Genomic DNA, 21,994 nt, shown 5'->3' with positions numbered 1-21,994 from the left:
AATTAAATTTTATTCAGTCATTTTTTACCACATATTTTTCCATTCATACAGCCTCTCCATACATTAAAACTTTTTTATTAATATCACAGGGTTTGATTGAAAAGTAATGAGCCTTTTTTTTAAGCAGCTTTATTAAACCTTTTGGCTTATACAACTAATATTCTTCAAAATAGGACCTTTGAGCGTCAATACACCGCTGGTAGCGGTCCTTCCACTGCAGGAAACATTTTTTAAACTCATCCGCCGGAATCCCGTTCAATTCGGCTGTCACAGTTTCTTGGATCGCCTGGATGGAGTCGAAACGCCTCCCCTTCAGTGCATGAAAATCAAATAATATTAGAAAAAGGTGTTTCTAAAGTTGACTCCCCCCGCCAGACATTGGCAAACCTCCGAGTGTATTTTAGCCATGAAAGAGCTCCTCATAAAAGCCATTGGTGTTCGGAGTCGGCTTAAAAGTGCACGTCTCTCCATTTGTGGAACAACATCAAGACGCACATTACAAATAGGAGGAGTAGCTCGGCCAAACACCTAACAGAAATGTACGCGCCAATTATTTATTTTATTTTTATTCGCGTTAGTTTTCCTAATATTTCGTTGAATAACCACAATTTTTTATTACTGCTCCGCATCTGCGTGGCATGGCATCGCTTAGATTACGACACCATTTCTGTAGAATTCTCTTTCATGTCTCCTAGACCGTGTTTCATAGATCTGTGAAGTTTGATGGTCAACGATCGGCAACACTCTTTTTTTTTCTATCCGTACATAGATTTTCTATAGGGTAGAGGTCAGGTGGCTAAGTAGGCCACGACATGTCCTCAACTCCCTTGACCCGAAACCACTCTGTGGCAAATTTACTTGTGTGTTTTGGGTCTTTATATTGCTGAAACAACCACTTCAATGGCATATTCCATTCAGCGTATGGCTGCGTTACATTTTTTTAAATTTCCCTTATATGTATATCTGCTGAACGATTCTTTGTTTTATCAAGTGAATTAGTCCAACGTCGCTACTTCGTCTTGCCATAAACTCTGTGACAAATTTTACAATGCATACGGCGAGAACAAATTCGCGGAAAAAAGTTCCGTTATTTTTGCTTTTGTTCGTATGCATTGTCTACTCATAAATTATGGTAATGGTAATGGTAATGGTAATGGTTGTACGGGTTAGGCTAAGGCATTTATGCACTGCGACCAGGATACGCGCCTAATTACTTAATTATAATTATTTAGTATACCGAGGAATCGAACCAGCTCCTTAGGAGGGAGCAATTGTAGGTCTTCCTCCTCTAGTGGGTACGAGCCCAGGATTCTGTGTCTCCTGTGGCTCTGTTGGAACTTAATGTTTCGAGAATGCTTTTTTTTACCACACGATCAGTGTCTTTTCCAAATGTCTGAAGTGTCAGACAGAAAAAGAAGTAGTCATCCTCGCGTGGTTCAAACTAGTGCAGTCCTAAAAGCCGTTCGCGAAAGAATGCGCAGAAATGCTTAGACAGCAGAAAACCATATCTAGTGCAATGAATGTGTCGACCAGATCCATGTCAACTAGTCATCTTTTGACAATGCGCTTGAAGAAAATTAGACAGATGGGACAATTTTCACTGTTGAAGAAGTTTTCAGTAAACAAAACGACAAAATATATGCTAAAACTTGAATCCATTGGACTATAGTTTGTGGTCAGAATTGGAGAACATGCCCTGTTGAAGACTTCATAGAAATTTGGAGAGTCTGAAACAATCTTTGGTTCGAGCAGCGACGTCAATATCCATGGAAACCTTGCGTGCTGCAATAGCTAATGATTTGAAGGCTTGTGTAAAAGCAAATGGTTACCATTTCGAACGAAAGTCTTCAAACTCTTTGCTCAGAATTTTTGGAAAAATTTTGGGTATGCAGTTTTATAGATGATTGAGTTTTAGTGGAAGTTGAATAAATTGCAAGTTTCAATTTTTTCTGCGAACGGTGTTGGGTGTTTTCTTCCATTTAAAAAAATATGGAGTATGCTCCAAATGAAATGCTCAAGACCGCGACAAAAAAAAATTCTCTAAAATAAGTGTGATTTATCGTATAAAAATTCAATGATGTATAAAACTGAATACCTACAATTTTTCTAAAAATTCTGAGTAGGAAGATGGAAATTTTGATGAAAATTTGCTGAGTTTTTACAAATTTTATACAAAGTTCGAAACTTTGCTTTATTATAACTTGGACTATTTCTCTGTTTTTATTGACATTATCGATATTTTCTTTTACATCGGCGCTATAAACATCATTCACAATTTCAGCGCCCTGGGTTGCGCCTTCGCCTTTATCAAAGAAAAACTGTAAAATGTACCTAACTGTTTGTTGACTTCCATTGACAACACCCTGTAACTCACAACTGAATGGTACAAATAAAAAACAGCAAACTATTTTTTTTGGTGATAATGACACCTTGACAACGAGCATCAACTTTTAAATTGTTTGATCGATACTTTATGAGACATCGATCACTACAGTTATCTACCGAGAAAATAATGGATTTATTTTTCATCAAACTAATATATAAATTGGCGCTTACACCGTTTTTGGGTGTTTGCCCGAGCTCCTCCTTTTCATAGCAGAAATACACTTGGAGGTTTGCCATTGCCTACCGCGGGCCGAGCACTATTATCATACAAGAAACTTTTTCTTTCATTTGGTGTTTCATGCACGAAGACTCGAATCTACGCACTTTTGAATGATAGTGACGCACTAGCCAACCCATTCAACTACGGCGGGCAGACACCCACAAAGTTGGATGATTAATTTTGTGCCATCCTGTATATATAGGGTGGGCCATGTAAAATTTTCTTTTTGAATCGGCTATAAAAAAAAACTAATCAATTTTTTTTTCAAACTTTTTTTTTTATTTTGAAGATTGAACATTGTCATTTATGAATGAAAAATAATATCGTTCAAATGACTGCCACGACTGGCTTTACAGTAGGTCATTCGATCAACCCAATTTTGAAGCACATTTTCGATTGTTTGGGCTCCAATTTCATGAATGACAACTTCGATTTCGTGTTTTAAAGCATCAATCGTCTCTGAATGGTTCGCATAGCATTTGTTCTTAACGGCTCCCCACAAAAAATAGTCCAACGGGCTTAAATCACAGCTCCGAGGCGGCCAATTGATATCGGAATTTCGGCTTATTTTTCAAAAACAGTAACCTAAAGTTGGAGTGTAACTTTGACAGTGTGACAAGTTGCACCGTCCTGTTGAAACCAAATGTCGTCCATGTCATCCTCTTCAATTTTTGGAAACAACTCTTTGAGCATGTCACGGTAACGCTCGCCATTTACTGTAACCGCGGCTCCTCGCTCATTTTCGAAAAAAAATTGCCCGATGATGCCGCGAGACCAAAAACCGCACCAAACAGTGACTCGTTGTGGATGCATTTGCTTCTCTACAGTAACGTCATGTGAAAATGAGCTTCATCAGAAAAGAAGAAGAAGACTCACCACTTTGGAAATAGGTTTTCAATATTTCCCAATTTTGTTCAAGCGTATAGCGTCCCATTTCGTAAATGTCAAACCTTTAAGTATTTTATGAACACATTTGACAGGTCATTTGTGTTACCATTCTCAAAAATAGGTGGTTCAAAAAGCAAGCGCTATATGGCCCACCCTGTACATCTGTTTAATTATAACTGTTGTTGTTGTAGCAGCATAAACAGTCCACTTACATCTATGGGGAATGCAGCTGAAGTGACAGTCCTTCGCCGGATATAAATCCAGGTCGTTCCGGTTACGTAGAACCGAGTATCTGCCCACCTCTTAGCTGAAAAGGTTGTCCACAGCCCTCAATTGGGGAAAATACAACTAATTGGCATTTAATCGATGATATAATATTAAGCTAAACTAAGCGAAAACTGATTTCTAATTCTAACTGTAAAACTCTATGATGTAATTAACCACCAAAATTTCCATACATATGGGCCAACTTAATTCAACTAAATTCGCTATTTTTGTGCTTAACTCTTTACAAATGGATTTCCAATAAGAAACGGATAGCTTTGTGGATCTGAATTAACTACCTTTGCCTTTTATCTTAATACAGCCCGTTTGGATGGTACAAATAAATTGATGCAAAAGCGTAAGGCGGCAACAATGGAAGATTACCTGCAGATAGACGATTGGGAACCCCCAAAAACTAATGCAAACGGAAAGAAACGCGTACGTATATTAATTATTTTTGTTGTAAAACGTATCGTAAACTGATTTGACACAAATTATTTTATTTATCCAGGTACGATGGGCGGATATCGAGGAGAAGCGTGCACAGGAAAAGATGCGTGCGATCGGTTTTGTTGTTGGTCAAACAGATTGGAAGCGCATGATGGATCCAAATGCCGGAAATCGCGCGTTAAATAAAACGAAATACATTGAACGAGTCAATAAGAGGCGATAGTTTGTGGGCGTAAAAGATATGCTAAAAGAATGAGAAAGAGGAATTATGCATTACGTACACACAATTGAATGTGTATTTTTCAGAATGTGCTTTTCACTCTATAATCCTTAAATGTTTACTGTAGTGTAGTACAATATACGAGTAGTAGAGTATTTTTAGAAATGGTACATGTATTCGAACTATATCCATTCTTATGATATACACTCGCGGTCAAAATAATAAATACACGACTACTTTTTTTTTGCGCCTCCATAATAAAAAATTTCATGCATTCGGTATATGAAGGAAATACACTACACCGTCAAGGGGATTTTTTTTCTGAAATCAATGAGAATTTCAAGCTAAATCAAAATTGCACTCTATTTTATTAAAATTTAACGTGCCATAAAACTTGGTTGCCTTTTAGTTTGAAATCTAGTTGAAATCTTCATGAAAATTTGTCAATTTTTATAGATCTTTTACAAAGTTTTAAACTTTTGTTTATTGTAAAATGAACAATGTTTTTATAAAAAGTTAATGAAAATTAAAACAAAAAAAATAATAAGAGTAAGCAAAACTATTCAAAACATCGTGTATTTATTATTTTGACCATGGGTCTATGTCATATAAGGTAAAATCAGCATTATAAAGCATTTTAAATTTAATTTAAGTATTTTAATTCAGCAGTGCTCAACAAATTTAACTTACTGAGCTAAACGACAAGAACTTCAGTAAAAAATATAACATACTTCCGCGAATGATCAAAAATTGATTTTTGAACCGCATGTATTTTGGTACAGAGCAATGATGAAACACTTATTAAGCGCCTTTGCACCGCAATATAAAAATACCTGCGTGCAATACCTTATGTTAGAGAATACTGTTAAAAAAGAAAAGGAAAATAAATAAATTAAATGCGAAATTCAAAGTTACAAAGCTCATTTTTTTATTAAAAAAACAAGATTAACTGCCAAATTCAAGTTTTAGAAAAAAAAGCATTCAGGCAATTAAAATTTTGATTTTTGTTCAGTAAAAAACTGTAACTTAGTTTTGTTGGCCAATAAATCGATATCGACTGCTTCGGAGGTAAGCGCAATTCTTAGCAAATTCAACAAAATATGTATTTTGGCATTGACTTCCGTACATCGCTTACTCGGAGAGTGCAAAAGATCCTGGCATTGACCTGGCTTGAACTGGGTTTTTATATTGGGTATGGGAATAAGGCGGCCGCCGTGGCCGAATGAGTTGGTGCGTGACTACCATTCGGAATTCAGAGAGAGAACGTTGGATCGAATCTCGGTGAAAGATCAAAATTAAGAAAAAGTTTTTTTTTGGCAGTCGCCCCTCGCCAGGCAATGGCAAACCTCCGAGTGTATTTCTGCCATGAAAAAGCTCCTCATAAAAATATCTGCCGTTCGGAGTCGGCTTGAAACTGTAAGTCCCTCCATTTGTGGAACAACATCAAGACGCACACCACAAATAGGAGGAGGAGCTCTCCCGAAGAAACAGCATTTGCGGGAAGTCATACTTCATTATTACATTTTAAAGAAAAGAGCAGCTGAGACATGTATATTGATCAATATTTACGGTAAACACGCTCCATCAAATAAAGCGTTTTTCAGTAAGAGCGCTTCAACTTTTTTTTTGAATAAAACACAAACGGTTTGACTTTTTTAACTAATGTTTTTTTTATTGTCGAGTTTGAACATATACATTTAAGTATGAAATTCGATTTCTTTTGCATGACCACCGCGTGCACGTTTTACGAAGTCCAATCGTTGAACCCAATTTTCGACCACTCTTTTGCATAAATCGGCCGAAATTCCAGCAATTTCGCGTTCAATATTGGCTCTGAGCTCACAAATCGTCGCCGGCTTGTTACTGTAGACCAATGACTTCACATAACCCCAAAGAAAATAGTCTAGAGGCGTCAAATCACACGAGCGCGGCGGCCATTCGACCGGTCCATTTCTGGAAATAATGCGCTCATCAAACTTACTCTTCAACAAATCAATTGTAGCGTGTGCTGTGTGGTTTGTGGCCCCGTCCTGTTGAAACCACATGTCGTCTAAGTCCATACCATTCAATTGCGGCCAAAAATAATCGTTTATCATGTCGCGGTATCGATTTCCATTCACAGTAACGTGGCGATCGTTCTCGTCAACGAAAAAATATGGGCCAATTACGCCGCCGGCATGTAAACCGCACCAAACAGTGATTTTTTCGGGATGCAACGGTGCCTCATGAATCACGTGTGGATTGCTTTCTGCCCAGTAACGCATATTTTGCTTGTTGACAAAGCCATTGAGCCAAAAGTGAGCTTCATCACTGAAGATGATTTTTCGACTTTAAGCTTTCTTAACAGAACACGCATTTTTATAATAAAATTCAATGATTTGCAAGCGTTGCTCAAGTGTGTAGCGTTCCATGATAAAATGTATACTAATGAAGTTTACAAATGACAAGCGAAAAATAAAAAATATTGCGTCGTTCGCCCTCCCTATCGGGAAAAAGTTGAAGCGCACCTATTGAAAAACGCTATACAACTTGTTAAGAGTGGTTTCGACACTTCCAAAGTGGCAATATCGACGTGAGTGATAAAGATCGCTAAGGGGCACCGAAATTTCGAAAATTCGAAGATACTCAATTACAACAATTATTGGATGAAGACGCATGTCGAACCCTTGATGATATGTCTAAAGAGTTGGATGCTGGCAGATAAACCGTCGTTAATAGACATTCACGGCCCGAGGCTAGGCGTGCATACACATGAATTATGCAGAAGCTGTCAAATTGAGGAAGAGACGATTTTGTACCTTCCGTGCCACAGTGCTGCTCTATCTAGTCAGAGATGAATGGAAAATCTCTGGAGGTAAGCAATCCTGCAGTGAGTGGGAATCAGAGATCTTCTAAAGTTTTTGATGAGTTTACATACAGTCACAGTCTAGACGCGACATCACAATGTGATGCGGCTTGGATATTTGAGTATGCAAAATCAGGGATGGAGGATGGATAATGAAAGCGAGGATGTCCAAGTCGCGTAGGTAATGTTGACAAGATTAAGGTAATATGTAAATGTAAATTTGAATAAAAATAAAATAGAGATTTTTTTTTTAATGTAATATAACTCGCATTGCTATTTATTCGAATTGGGAAATAATAATTGCTATATGGGACGCTGAACAAAAACGTTTGTTGTAATAAAATAATCAGAGGTTAAATCTGTTTCGACATAAGGGAAGAAAACAAATGTAAGAATAAAACATGCTAAAGGATTTACTATGTGCTTTTTTTGTAAAAATTTAATTTTCAAGGGCGTAAAACGGAAATAGATATATCGGACAAAACTAATATTAAATTAAAAAATAATATTTATGTTGTATGTTTTATATTTGTATGCTAACGGAGGGCATGATAACTGATACTAGCCGTCGTGGTTTCGAATTTGCGAGTGGCAGAAACTAAAATCAATTTTTGCCCATTTCTCTTGAATAGCTTTTTTAAGGTGCAATAGGCTATTAAACTGGAGTCCGCCTTTATGAACTTACTACAGAGGTTCTTCATTGGATTTAGGTCTGGACTAACTGCGGGCCACTTCAATATTATTTCGGAATATTTTTCGACGCGAAAAACTCCTTTGTACGCTTGGCGTTATGAATTGGAGCGTTGTCCTGTGGATACCTCCAAGACTCATAGTGAAATTCCTCGCCAAAATTCAATAAAGCATTTAAGACGTGATTTTCTGCGTTCATCTTATCCGAAAGAAAGCAAAATGAGGTCTTGCTACGATAGCTAAACGCACCTAAGGTTATAAGAGAGTCACCGTGGATGTTTCTGGAGTGACGCGTTTGTCGTGGCTCGCGAATATCTCTCCAATACTTCTTACAACCATAAGGCCTACCCGGATAAACTTTTTTCATCGCTAAAAATGATGTATTGCCATTCAACATCCTAGAACTTATGATTATCGACGAACTCGGTTTAAGCAGTCAATTTTGATATTTTAAATTCGAATCTTCACTCAAAATTTGCTGTATTCTTCTCTTCGTAGCATTGAGAGAAAGGTCCATCTAATTTGGTTAGGGCTGATGTTTTCATTGACACCCAGCCGTCTGATCTCTCCCTTACACCAACAGTCAATCTTGGGTTTTTGATCAGTTCTTTTAATTTTTCCATATCCAACAGAATTTTTCAAAAACTTGTGGATTGTATTTTATTTCGTTTTACTTTAAGCGCTATTTTGCGAACTGAGACTCCCGATTCACTATAAACTAGAATACAAGGGCGCTCCTCGGTAGATAGCTGCGTTCCTCTTGGCATAGTGCCCTAAAATTTTATTTTTCCCGTCTGAAACTACTCAACTGACCTTGGGGTAGATATGAATCACGTAACTTACGCTCACTAGACTCCATCATCTGAAAAGTGAGAATATTAACACCGCTGCCTAATGGAAGTGTTGGAGGTCTCATAATGATATCAAAACAGCGCTTTAGTGCTATTTGAGGAGTGCCAGACTGACACTTCAACCATTTTGCCCACCTACAGTGTTCCTGTATACGCACGCACTTTATATTTCCAAAAATGTCACATGTATCTGCAGCAAAATATTTGAAGAAATCGAAGACCTTCATAAATAAATGGGTGCAACGGTATACCGAAGTTAAAAACGTGGAAGATTTCCACGGACGAGGCTAAAAAAATACATCTTCAAAGGAAGATCAAAAGATCATCGATTTCTTTGTGACAAAGCTGAAGCAGTTTGAAGGAAAAGTGGTGTTACTATATACAAAGACGCGACTCGTGGGCGTGGACGTACAGAAGACCTCAAATTCCGGAGCACATTGAAAAAAGACTTGCCTGGATTTAGAACGAAATTGGTAATAGGTAATTGGTAAAAGGTAATATTCGCGCATGAAATTTTCTTTTCGGCAAAGAATTTACAATTTTAAATTTCCGATTTCATTGCGACTATATTACTTTTTAATATGCGCAAACATTTTAGCTATCAACGAAATTTGAAAAATCCCAAAAATTTTGTATAAAAAAAGTATGAATTGGGAAGAACCTAGTTGCTGCATAAAAGTTGCTCGCAGTATGCGAACGCAAAAGTATGCGAACAAAGCTATTAAAAAGCCGATGTCAACTGTGGATTTTGAAGGCAGGCTGTTGTACTAAATGCTTGTTATGTGGAGAATGTCAGAAGTAACAAAATGTTGAATATTCTCAAAAGAATGTAAACAAAATATATTCACCATCAGAATTCCACCACTTGCCAGGAAAAAAGAATAAACAAAATATATCAACACTCACACGTACACATGCGTATGTTACTGTGTGGGTGAAGCCAATGGCAAACTCTATAAGTGGCGACGTCAAAGGAAACCGTTGACCATAGCGAAGAGCTTGATTTATGTTTACCATCCGGAGAGATCCCCATTTCAGTCGAGTGTGAATTGTCAAATGCAACGTACGAAATCTACTCGGCAACGGCAGCGGCACTCAACCGTACCAAAAACGAAACGCCTCGATGGGGTTGTGCTAATAAATAACAACAATACTAATAAAATTTACTAGCTTAACTAAAAAAAAAGTCACGCATGGCGTAATAACGATTAAGAAATAATAATCGAATTCGTACAATTAAAGAAAATTAAATAGTAATTTTGTGTTCTCGAAAATCAATTCGCCACTCGCAACACAACACGCGTTAGTGTAAACAATAATAAAATAGTATTAAAAAAGGAGCGAGCATCAAATAGCTTTAGCATTGACTTGACAGTATTTGATAAGGCGGTGCCGTTTGTACATGTTTGGAATCTATAAGGGATTGGCAAGTGCACGTCTCGGATGTGAAAGGATAATGTGGAAGCATGTCTTCCAACTCCGTTGTGTCACTTTCATCTTTTAATATATTATTTTTTACACAGGGTATGTCTACACTGACTCATGCATTTTATATAACTCCCGCACAGCCAGCCTGTGCGTGTGCCTTAAGATATACATCATAAGTAATTGTGTAAGTGTGTGACCGCATGTGTGGATAAAATTTGCGAAAAAAATATTCAATACACCTACATACATACGCATGTACATATGTGCCCAATATTGATGGTGTTATCCGCTGCGAACCGCCGAATCGCGCTGCTTATGCAAGTTGTTGGTATAAGGAAATGCAATTTGTGTTAGGAAGGACATTGATTTTTTAAGGTTAAACTTTGCTTAAATTATATATTAGGCGCAAGTTGCATTGTCCTTTGTGTGTTTTTGGGTAAACTACTAATTATGTGTGCGGACTGGCGTATACGTAACGCACAATCAGTAGGAAGCACCGAGAAAGTAAAAAAAAGTAATAGCCGAAGCACTAAACTTTTAGCAAACGCCGAAAAGGGTACAAGGGCAGTGTACGATCAGTGCAGATATTGCAAATTAATTGTGTATGACATTTGATATACTAAATATGTATGTATGCGTGTACGAGTATACCTCTGACTGTAGACGCTTTGTCTGTAAAGCAATACCAAAGGGTTTAAATAAAAAAATCACAGCAGAAGTTGAAGTATTCATTCCAATAAGTACTTCATTAAATATGCAATAACATAAACAACAAAACTTATCCAGCAGTTTCCTTAATCGCTTCATATTTTTAAAATATATTTAACTGATTTACATATTTTTTTTACTAATATATTTTATTATTTTAGTCATTCTGCATACAGCCAGGAAAAATAATGTTTTCCTAATTTTTTTTCTTATTCACTCCTTTCGGGAGCATAGGGCCTCGACAAGACTTATCTTGCGTTGGTTTCGTTAATCTATTTGATTTCTGATAGGGTAGGTGAGTAGCCTGCCGTTATCGTTTAATTATTTTATTTATATATTTAATATTATTTAATTATATTTAATTTAATTATTTAATTTTTTTTTATTTTGGTGGGCGCTTGAGTAATGTTCATAAATGGTGTGTCTTATTTTAGTCACTCTACATGCAAGAAGCAAAAGCCGGTTTTTTTACTTAAAAATTAAAATAGAGCTCTAATTTATTACAGCAAAGTGCAGAAAGAAATACCTGGTGGGCGTTTTGAATAATATTTTTGAAAATTGGTATCTCTTGCATTGAATTGTTTTCAACTGTTTTATTCTCAAGGTTGTACCTTAAGACGGCCTTTTTTAATATGGCGTCGTTATTTGTGTCAGTCGTACAGCGAGAGCAGTTGCTCTTAACTTAACTCGGTCGTGTAAAATCTGTACATGTGTGTTGTACTGGTCGGAATTAAATTCCGTTGAAAGAGCAGTGATACATAACTTGTAAGATTATGAAGGATGAACAAGTCCTCTTTAATTCTATAAATAAATACAGTATAAAATTATTATTGGAACTTTGCTGTGGTGGCTGAGAGTAGACATACGACCGGAATGGCAAAAAACTTTGGTGACTGAGAGTAGACATGCGACCGCAAAGGGTTAATATTCCAAATATAAAGAATTGCAATGATTTCCTTTCGTTTTTATTTTTTTTAATTTCCAAAATGCGGAAATCAGCATCTGGTCGTCGTTATCTTTAAAGTTGACCAATAGTCTTTGTTACTAGTGCCTTCTCGCAATATAATATAATTATTTATAATCGTCATTCTACGAAATAGATCAAATAAAATCGTTCACTGTTAAAACTCAGTTTGTTGTTGTTGTATCAGCATAAACATTCCACATACATATATCTATGGGAAATGCGCCTGGAGTGACAAGTCTTTGGCCCGATATTAGTCCCGGTCATTCCAGTAACTTAGAACCGACTATCGTGGGAATGTAAAATAAAATAATACTCAGTTTGTCTAGTCTACTGGTTTTTAAGTTAATTTAAGGTTTAGCTAACCACTAGCACAGCTTTCCATATAAGAGGATGGGCAAAATATTAACTTAAGTTACGTAAGTTAAGTCTAAACTAACGGAGCTTTTACTCATCACGCGTTTACACGGACGCCGAACTCACAACGCACACTACTGAAACGGTCAATGTTTTGGCGATATGTGCAAATTATTTTCTTGCCTGTAAGTATGCAATTAATTTGCCGAGCATATGCCTGCACCTCTCAAATCGCAAATGGAGCAACATATTGAGAGGTTACTTTGCTTGCGTGTTATAACCATTAACGCAACTTAATGAATCCGGTTCCTCCCACATGAGATCAATACGATTCACAGAGTCGTCAAGCCCTCAAACTTATTATAATATTTTTGGATAAAATGTAGTTAGTCGCTCCATATTAGTAAGCGCTAACAAACTACGTAAATTTTCAATTTCAAAAAATATCATTCACTCTCTCGTCTCTACAACGGTTTCCCACTCTCCATATATTAATCCCACCATTTCGTGGTGATATGTAATGTCTTCAAGATAATGCGAAATTAAAGCTTTAAGTTTTTCATTTTTTCATATTATATACTATACGTCGGGCTACTAATGAAAGTTATCGGGCGTTGTGTCGAAACGTCATCGAAAATTCAAACAGATTTGCAGGAACAGTCTATAATAACTAATAACCTTCATTGGAGAAGAAAATATCCCATTAAATATAACTTATTTATAAGTTATTAAATTTTTCTTTTTTTGTTTTTTTTTGGCAAGGCACAGCCGTAAGTCCTGGAGTTGACTTCAGTCAACGAAACAAACGGAAATATAAAAAAATCGCTAATAAAATTCGTTAATACGTTTAATATTCTTCAAAATTGGTGAAATTTCTATTGCCTAAATCGGTTTTTGCGTTTGCATTTTGCAAATTGCTATTTTAAATCATCAATAATTTTACCAAATTCAATGAAGACAAAATCCTGAAACATATTTCAAAACAGTATCGAAACCGCAATATGACCTTTTTGACTATTAAACAGCTATTGTTGTTACTTCTAGAAATAACTGAATTCATAAAGTCATATTTAAGGTTGGGAAAACAACTTTGCGGAGAAGAATAAGGAAGAAACACACAAAAATTTACATGCCTTTTTTTCTTACACCAAGCGCTTTTATTCGTATTTTACATTTAAAAACATAGGCCTATGAGTTTATTTTTCTTTACTCTTGTTACAATGTGTATTTTTTCATGTTATTTTTAGTGCACAAAATCTTCATTATTTTTATTTTTTTGGTTTTTCTTCTCTGTTTTGTTTGTACAAAAGAAACGAAAATAAGTGGCTTGTCAAGGTGAAACCCTTTAAGTATCCCCTAAAGGCAGATGTAAGTTTTTTTTACTGTTGTTTTGTCCACAGGCTTTGTTTTCTCATTTTTACGCTAAAGAACGTACAATCATCTAAACGTAAACACATATTTCCCGCCTTGCGAATAATTTGGAGCTCACCTGCCATTGCTGACTTGTTTACATCTGTACGAGGGGCATCTGATAAATGCGTGGCGTAAGATACTTAATGCAGGAAATTAGTTGGTTTTATATTTTTCAACTTTCACCCGAGTGAGAAACCCTTTTCCTATACATATATATATATATATAATTGGCTATTTGTGGCGTGAGTGCGTCTTGATTTTGTTCCGCAAATGGAGGGACCTACAGTTTCACCGACTCCGAACGGCAGATATTTTTTATGAGGAGCTTTTTCATGGCAGAAATACACTCGGAGGTTTGCCATTGCCTGCCAAGGGCGACCGCTATTAGAAAAATGTTTTTTTTTTTTTTTTCCGAATGGTAATCACGCCTATACATAGATGTGCAAATAATGGTTTTAATTGGTTGAACAAACTATTCTTTATTTAAGCCTTTTAAATGACTGCCTAGGGGGGGGGGGGGGGGGGGGGGCGCATTCATCTCTTCGTCGTTGGAATTTTTTCTTCTCCTACGTAGGAAAATTAATACGGATACAGTATATAGAGTTCGGATTGAAATTTTCGTTAATAAAATAACAGAATTTTTGTATGGAAAAATACTTTTCTTTATGCTTAGCTTATGTATGTAAAATTTTAATTTTTATTTCTCGAATAACTGAACTATTAAACTAAATATTTGTACATAACAAATGCTACAAAAATAACCTAAACACATGCCACTTGCAGAGGCAGATAACTCGGTCCAATGTGAATTTAAATAAGTATCTACATTTGTGTGCTGAGTAATGACGGCAGGCAATATATATCGGGTGTTTTTTTTTTTTAAATGATAATAAAAACAGAAATATTGGTGGAATGATTTTTTTATTAAAATCGGGTAGATAATTTCATGGCATTCCACCGCTGCTTTGAGTTGCATAGTCCATTCGATCAGTCCAATTTTTGACCGTTTTTCACAATAAATCTGGCCGTATGGCTTGAATCAACCAAATGTCGTCGATGTTTAACTGATTAATTTTTGGTACCAATTTCAATCAGCATGGCTCGATAGCGTTCGCCATTCACTGTAAATAAGAAATAAAAAATAAAAGCACAGTAAAAAACTTACGTCTGCCTGTAGGCGATACTTGAAGGGTTTCAGCTTGACGAGCCACTTATATTCGTTTCTTTTGAAATGCGGACCGCTGATGCCGCCAGTGTTCTATGAACTTCGAGAATAGATTTTTTTTGTTTTTCAAAGTAAATTTGCACAATTTAGACTTGCCAAAAAGTCAGAAAACTGAACACAAATCTCAACACAGTTTAGCATTCTCCGTTATCCGACCTTAGTTATCGATATCGGTAGTTCTCATGCAGTTATATGTCAAAACGGCAACGTCAAAAGGTTGTTTACATTGATTTAACCCATAAATGCATATCCAAACGAAAAAGTTCCTATGAGACTCCTAAAGAAGACGCGAAATTGTTTAGAAACGCGTAGGAGAATAAATAAACGCTAAATACCCAAGTCAGTACACATTCGCACTTGATCAAGAGAACAAAAAATCAACACAATTTTTAAGTAATAACTTCAAGCATTTTGTTATTTTGCTACACAATATTTCTTTCGAACTGTTTAGTCTTCAAATGTTTGATACTAAAGTGAATGCTGCGTCTGGAATATATTACTTTGTTAGGTGACACATATAGTATTTGTTGTTTATTCAAATGTTTCCATTCCATTCTCTAATATAAAAATGTTTGACGTCAATCAAAAACTGAATTTAGATTCTTTAACGCCGCCTCGATATTCAACGTCCATTTGTTTTCGTTAAAAATTTCTCTTTGCAGACTTTCATGAATTTTGTTTGAACTTGAAGACTAGTTTAGTTTGGGCTTACACTACTATTCTGACTCCTCCACTAAATTGTCTTCTGATGCGGTATCTATGTTTAGCTCTAAGGATATCTATGTCGAGCCATCAGTTGTAACATTTAGCGTCTTATCAAGAAGTTCTATGCTTCATGTTGAAATTTTCGAAATCAATTTATTTATTAGAAAATAAAATAAAACAATTAGACGCCTTAATGTTGCGAAAAAAATATTCAAATGCACCTTCATTTTTTTAATACTTTTTGGGGTAATGACTTTCATAGGTATTGACCTAATATTTATACTTGCCGAATGTTGGCGTTGTCAGTGCGTAGCACACTTGTTTAAATACACTTTGATTCTGGCTTAGCTATCTATAGCCAGATGTAAACCAGAAACAGCTGTTGTAGTTGACTCTATTGCGGTGCAAGCAAGTCGCATTCATTAAAGTTGATGACACTAGGGCAAAAACAATGTTTCGTGCGTTTGAATGTCACAGCAAAGAATTGGCAAAGTAGAAAATAAAGAATGCATTCGCCTTGTTTCCTTCTGTGCTGAAAGCCAAATGGACGCGGCGAAAGAAAAATAGCAAATCAGCTGATTTACCGACATCACCTTTAATAGATTCTCCTTTTGTGCAAGTACTTGATAATTCTGGAACTTAATATACATACCTCTTAACTGCCCAAGTTCTTTGTAGAAATAGACTATTATATGAAAATGGGAGCGAATGTTTGGTAAATAGACTGCAAAAATGAAAAGGCAAAATGTATCAGTTCAGATAGATTGAATGAAATATTTTGCGACCCCGAAGTTGCCGCTTAGATGTGCTGAAATCTTTTATTAGTCAAACGAATCTCTTATTTAATTCATACTTCTGTATTCTGGACGAAGTAACCATATCAAACGAAGAGTTTTGCTTCCGGAAAGCACAATAAATCCATTTTTTTGTCAAAATATTCCATAAAAGTTAGGCCACTGACTGGTTTAATTTTAAATCGGCATGCTACTTTGATACTGATAGTAATTTCGGACTCAACAAAAAGCAGAGTAACTCAGTACCGTATACAAGGTGGCGCAAAATTAATCACCCTAAAGAAAGTTGTATAATTTTTGGAAATGGCGTCATACGCAAATCATATTTGACACGTGTGAACTAAACAGCTGCAGTATACAAACAGACCAGTAATGATGAAAATAAAAATGAAATAAAGATTTCACTCAAAATTATTTTTTTTCATTTAGTAAAGAATTTATTCAAAAACAAAAGTGCAGTATAGAAACATACAAGCAATGGAGCGCATAAAGGTTAAAATAAAGATTTCCATCACTTCGATTAATTTTTTTTTATTTGGTAAGAAAGTTACTTAAAACCAAAATTGGATGATTAATTTTGCGCCGCCTTGTATATGCTGATCGTGAGCTGGCAAATAAGTCCACTTCAAGGAAAAGCTGTTCGGAGGAGAAACAAGTCCTGAAAATCGCAAAAGATTGCAGTTTTTCTCGGACTTAATATATATTTACGAGGTCTCTTCTTTTCGCCAAGCGTGGCGAATAAATGAAGCAACTGGTATAAATAAACATATCTTGGCAGCGCTGGGATAGAGCTGCCTAAAATTACATTTGTTTGTAAGATAGCGAATTATACCAGTTTAATGAGGTATAACTATGCTCGTTAGCTTCGAGGCTTTCTCGATGACTATGCTGTCGCTTTCATATGCAAATGCAGAGAAATGGCGAATAGAAGAGGTGTACAATTATATTTTCGGCCGTCGTGGCCGAATGGGTGGGTAAGAGGCAACCAATAGCCTAATAACCTAATAGCCCCTCAGTAGGCATTGACAAACCTCTGAGTGCATTTCTGTTATGTAGGGTATAAAACTGTACGACAATTTCAAGACGTTAGCCATAAATTGCAGGTGGAGTTCAACCAAATAACTAAAGAAGGATGTTATGTGCATATCTGTGTTTCTTTGGTAAAACAACTTATGGGACTTCAACAGGTTTTGCTTTATAATCAATAAATTCTGATCTACTATAGACCAATTTAGTATTATAAGTATATTCTACTTTTATTAAGATGGCTACTCAAGCTACGGCTATGAATGATGAACTGATTTAGTGCTTCACAGAATAAAAGTGCTAAGTCTACTTAAGTTGTTTTATCAAAAGTACATAGATATTTATGTACATATATGTAGTCGTTTATTGTTGAGTGTTTCTATTTAATTTGACATCCACACACTTTAAGATGCTGTTAACCTTCCACTTCAGTTGTGGCCACTCGCTCGAATGTATTTATTACAGTTAGCTAAATAGTTCATATTTACTGCATTACTGACAATTTCTCTAAATTTGAATATTTCATTGTTTAGGTAGTGATTTATCTGCACTTGCACAAATCTTTAATAGCTACAAAAGATTTACTCACGCGAATAAGTACACTAAAGGCGCTTTCAGACATTTACCTTGTCATGCTTGCTTTCAGCAAGTCTAAACATCTAATGCACTTTACGAAAGTTTCTTTACATAAAAAAACGTATATATAAAATAGCACATTTTATACATCCACAATTTCATTAATAAGTATATTCTTTTTAAAATTGCAAAAATTAACAAAAATCAATTGTTTCGGTATTCGGTTTCATTCGAAAGTGGAAGCATTGCGTTTCAAAACGATGCCATTCTTGTGGCTGTCCCGGCTGGCTTCGCAGTAGCGCACTCTGTTAACTAAGTGTTCAAAGACCATAAAAACTCTAACGGCGTCAAAACGTAACTCAAAGGTGGTCCATTGACATCGCTGAGACGGTTAACAACACGATTACCAAATAATCGAAAAGAGGCATAGGCTATGTGGAATGAGGCCCAAGCTACTGGTATCAAAGATCGTTCAAGTCGTTGTGTTCAATGTCCGACCCTAAAAAATCGTGTATGATACCTCTGTAGCGCCCACTGTTGACCGAAATGCAGTATTTCCACAAAAAAAAGGAAAAAAAAAGAGCCAATGGCGCCACTGCTGCAAAATCCATACTAAACTGTCACTCTCTGAGGATGCATTGGCTTCTCGACTATGACTTTGCGCTTCATCAGAAAAGATGATTTTGCTTTCTTTTCAATAAACGCAGTATTTGTGTTACACAACAGTTTCTTTGAAATAAGTGCGCAATATTTGACAACGTAGTTCAAGCGTAGAGCGTACCACGGAGATATGACATCGATTTGCTGATGATTTTTATGTGTTTAAAAAAATACTCTATATGGACCACCCTGTATTTTAATATTTTACCCTATAAACCCCACTACCTAAAACTCCATGCTTTGAAAGAATATGATTTGATACCAACTCATTAGAAATTATGTAACACCCTGCCCATACCAGGGACCGGCCATGGACTGAAAAATCGTCAACCAGATGGTTTATATCCAAGGATGATACATTACCAGATTTGCTATTTAGATGTGATGAAAAAGGAAATTGTGAGGGGAACTTTGGCTATTCACCCGAATTCTTCACGATCATTTCACTCGTTCAATTAGTCTTTGTTCAGATAGCAACCAAGCAACATGAGTGAAGGTTGGATTGATTTGTTGTTCGTATATCACTAACACAATCTTATTGCTAGTCGAATTCTTTATGATCATTTCACATGTATTTACACACTCGTCCAATCAGTCGTTATTCAGATAGCAATGAGGTGTCATTGGTTGGTTTTTTTTTTGTGTATCACTAACACAAGCTAAATTTTGTTAAACATATCCCGAGTCAGGTCAGCCCATCAGCTGATTCTGTCAAATTCGCTATACCCGAATAAAAAAATCTTTTCACCATGGTTTATACCAGTAGTCACAGCTCAATCTACTCGTCTTGCTTTCGATACATGTAATTAACACTTGCATTTGCTAGGCATTAGGCCAACGCCTACATTTCAAAACACTTGCAGGTGACATCAAAAAAGAAATCATTTACTCTTGAACGCCGTTCGCGTTGACTGATCACAAAAGAATTGAAAAGAAGACAAAAATGGATTATCAAAAATGGATGTGAAAATAATATAAAGCAGAGAGGGCATATACCCCTTTAGAGGTGTATCGGCACCCACGTCAATGTTGGCAGTTATGACTTCGAGACTGTAAGCGACTTCGTGTATCTTGGAACCAGTATTAACACCGGTAACAAAACTAACACTCTACAAGGTTCTCATCATGCCCGTCCTAACGTATGGCGCAGAAGCTTGGACGATGACAACATCCGATGAGGTGTTACTTGGAGTGTTTGAGGGAAAGATTCTGAGGAAGATTTTTGGACCGTTGCATGTTGGTGACAACGAGTATCGTAGGCGATGGAACGTCAAGCTGTATGAACTTTACGACGACATAAACAGTGCAGCGAATAAAGATCCAGCGGATCCAGACCCAACTAAAGAATGTCACTTTATCCGAATCGATACAAGCGGTCCGGCTCTGGAAGTATTCGATGCGGTACCAGCTGGTGGTAGAAGAGGAAGTGATAGTCCTCTTCTGCGTTGAAACGATCAGGTGGGGAAGGTCTGGACTTCACTAGGTGTTTCCAACTAGCTCCGACAATTTCTTCGTATTCCGTGGAAAATTATAATATGTTCTCTCAAAAAAAAAAAAACAAATAATAATAATAATAATAGTAATAATAAAAAAAGACGTAATGAACACCCAGCATAAAGCTAGGAAATTGAAAGTAACTTTTCAAATCTGTAGGCTTTCTGATAATTGCAGTCTGATTATGCAATTTTCATTTCGAGTTTGATTGGCGAAAAACCGATGCATATCAAACTACTTTTCGGGTGTAGACAGCAAATAATTTCACAATTCACTTTCTTTGCCATGTTTGATCACACCTTTAGGGACACAACCAAACGCCCAAGCATTTTAGTGCACATCTTACATCTCCTCAGTGCCAATGTCATGCAACAAATTTTGTTCACTTCCTTTTTCTGCCAACTTCCGCAACCATCATACACTTTGCACATTTTGCTTATGACCTTTACATGTTTTTCCATCCCTAAATATTTGCACTTCTGTTTGTATGTTTGCACGACTACGAGTATGTGCATAAGTGTTGATCTTTCCTGCTTATGTGTTTTGTTCTTTTATTAACTTTCGTCCAAGTACGAGTATTGGCCATACACAGGCGCACACAATGATCGGGCTAACACTTTAAGTTCGCGCACTGAATGCGGACAATGTACAATACGGCCTTCTAATGCATACACACACACATATGTATATATATTTGTTTAGCTGTCGTTCGCAATGCTCATTTTATTGATAGGGCAGCAAAGGACTTACACAAATACAAATGTATATATGGATGTCTGAATGTATGCATGCACAAATCAACACAAGCATACAACTGCACAAGTGCATGCATACGTATATGAGTGGGTAAGCGCCTGTGCATACATGTAAATATGTATATTGTGTTAGTGGTGTTTACTTGTGTGTCTTAAGTATTTGCATGCAAATAGAAATGCGTGCATATGAATCGTTGTAATGTCAAGGGCATACGAGTATACAGTTGTTGCTATTTGCTGTTACTGACTTGCCTTTCTCGGACACTTGAAGCATAAGTAAACGAAAGGGTTGAAGTTGTACGTTGCCATGAAATCTTGAGTATTTGCAGAAAAACAAAACGAACATTTAGTTCATTCTTGAATTAAAACCAAAATTAACGAAAATTAAAGAAATAATTTTAAATTTGAATTTTGGTTTTGAATAACGCTTTAAACGGCTATTTGGTTATCAGATATATATATATTTTTTACAGTTTTTACTAGTACATTTGACTCCTTTATTTCATAATAAAAAATAAATCACCCAGAACCAAAGAAAATGTTTAGAAAGTCGAGAACTTATTCGGAAGTCGAAAACTGGCCGGTCGAATAATTAAATTGTGGCAAATAGCAGAAGATTAACAGAATGGCAAAATAGTACATTGGACAGGCTTTACATGAATATTTACACATAAAAATAATTAGTGAGTGTTGGGAGAACTCGATAAGTTGCGATAATCGGGGAATTGTACAAATTTTTGAAACTATGTTGATGAAATCTGGATTCGTTAGTATGATTCTAATTCCAAGCATGAGTCGATACGGTTGACAAAAAATCTGAGAAAGGACATCAAATAAATTGAAAATGGAGAAGAAGGTGCTGAAGATTATGGCTACCATATTCTGAGATAACGAAGACACTTAATTAATTGATTTCATCCCAATAGTTTTACGAGAATTTTAATTGTTGCAAAAAATGTAAGTAAAACGTTCTATTTCGGGCGGCCGCCGTAGCCGAATAGGTTGGTGCGTGAAAACCATTCGGAAGCGCCCGGGCTCGAATCTATGGGCACGAAACACCACATGATAGAAAACGT

The 21,994-nt window shown here is 36.2% G+C and overlaps 3 protein-coding genes across 3 annotated transcripts in view; all 3 read left to right on the top strand.

Moving 5' to 3' along the window:
• The window catches only part of LOC129236983 (probable WRKY transcription factor protein 1), a 38,370-nt gene extending 33,033 nt beyond the window's left edge, over positions 1 to 5,337 (top strand). Inside the window, exons 10-11 of the mRNA XM_054871327.1 lie at positions 4,080 to 4,195; positions 4,269 to 5,337. Of these exons, the coding sequence (XP_054727302.1) occupies positions 4,080 to 4,195; positions 4,269 to 4,430 (278 nt within the window). The 3' untranslated portion in view covers positions 4,431 to 5,337. The remainder of the gene's footprint in view (positions 1 to 4,079; positions 4,196 to 4,268) is intronic.
• LOC129236986 (chondroitin sulfate synthase 1) overlaps positions 1 to 21,994 on the top strand; it is a 107,298-nt gene that overhangs the window by 83,246 nt on the left and 2,058 nt on the right. The window lies entirely within an intron of this gene.
• Positions 9,879 to 21,994, top strand: part of LOC129236996 (contactin-2) — a 55,141-nt gene continuing 43,025 nt past the window's right edge. The window contains exon 1 of the mRNA XM_054871343.1: positions 9,879 to 10,337. Within this exon, the coding sequence (XP_054727318.1) occupies positions 10,280 to 10,337 (58 nt within the window). The 5' untranslated portion in view covers positions 9,879 to 10,279. The remainder of the gene's footprint in view (positions 10,338 to 21,994) is intronic.

The sequence above is a fragment of the Anastrepha obliqua genome, chromosome 2 (assembly GCF_027943255.1).
Source record: "Anastrepha obliqua isolate idAnaObli1 chromosome 2, idAnaObli1_1.0, whole genome shotgun sequence".
Lineage (NCBI taxonomy): Eukaryota > Metazoa > Arthropoda > Insecta > Diptera > Tephritidae > Anastrepha > Anastrepha obliqua.
This window is presented reverse-complemented; position numbering and strand designations above follow the sequence as displayed.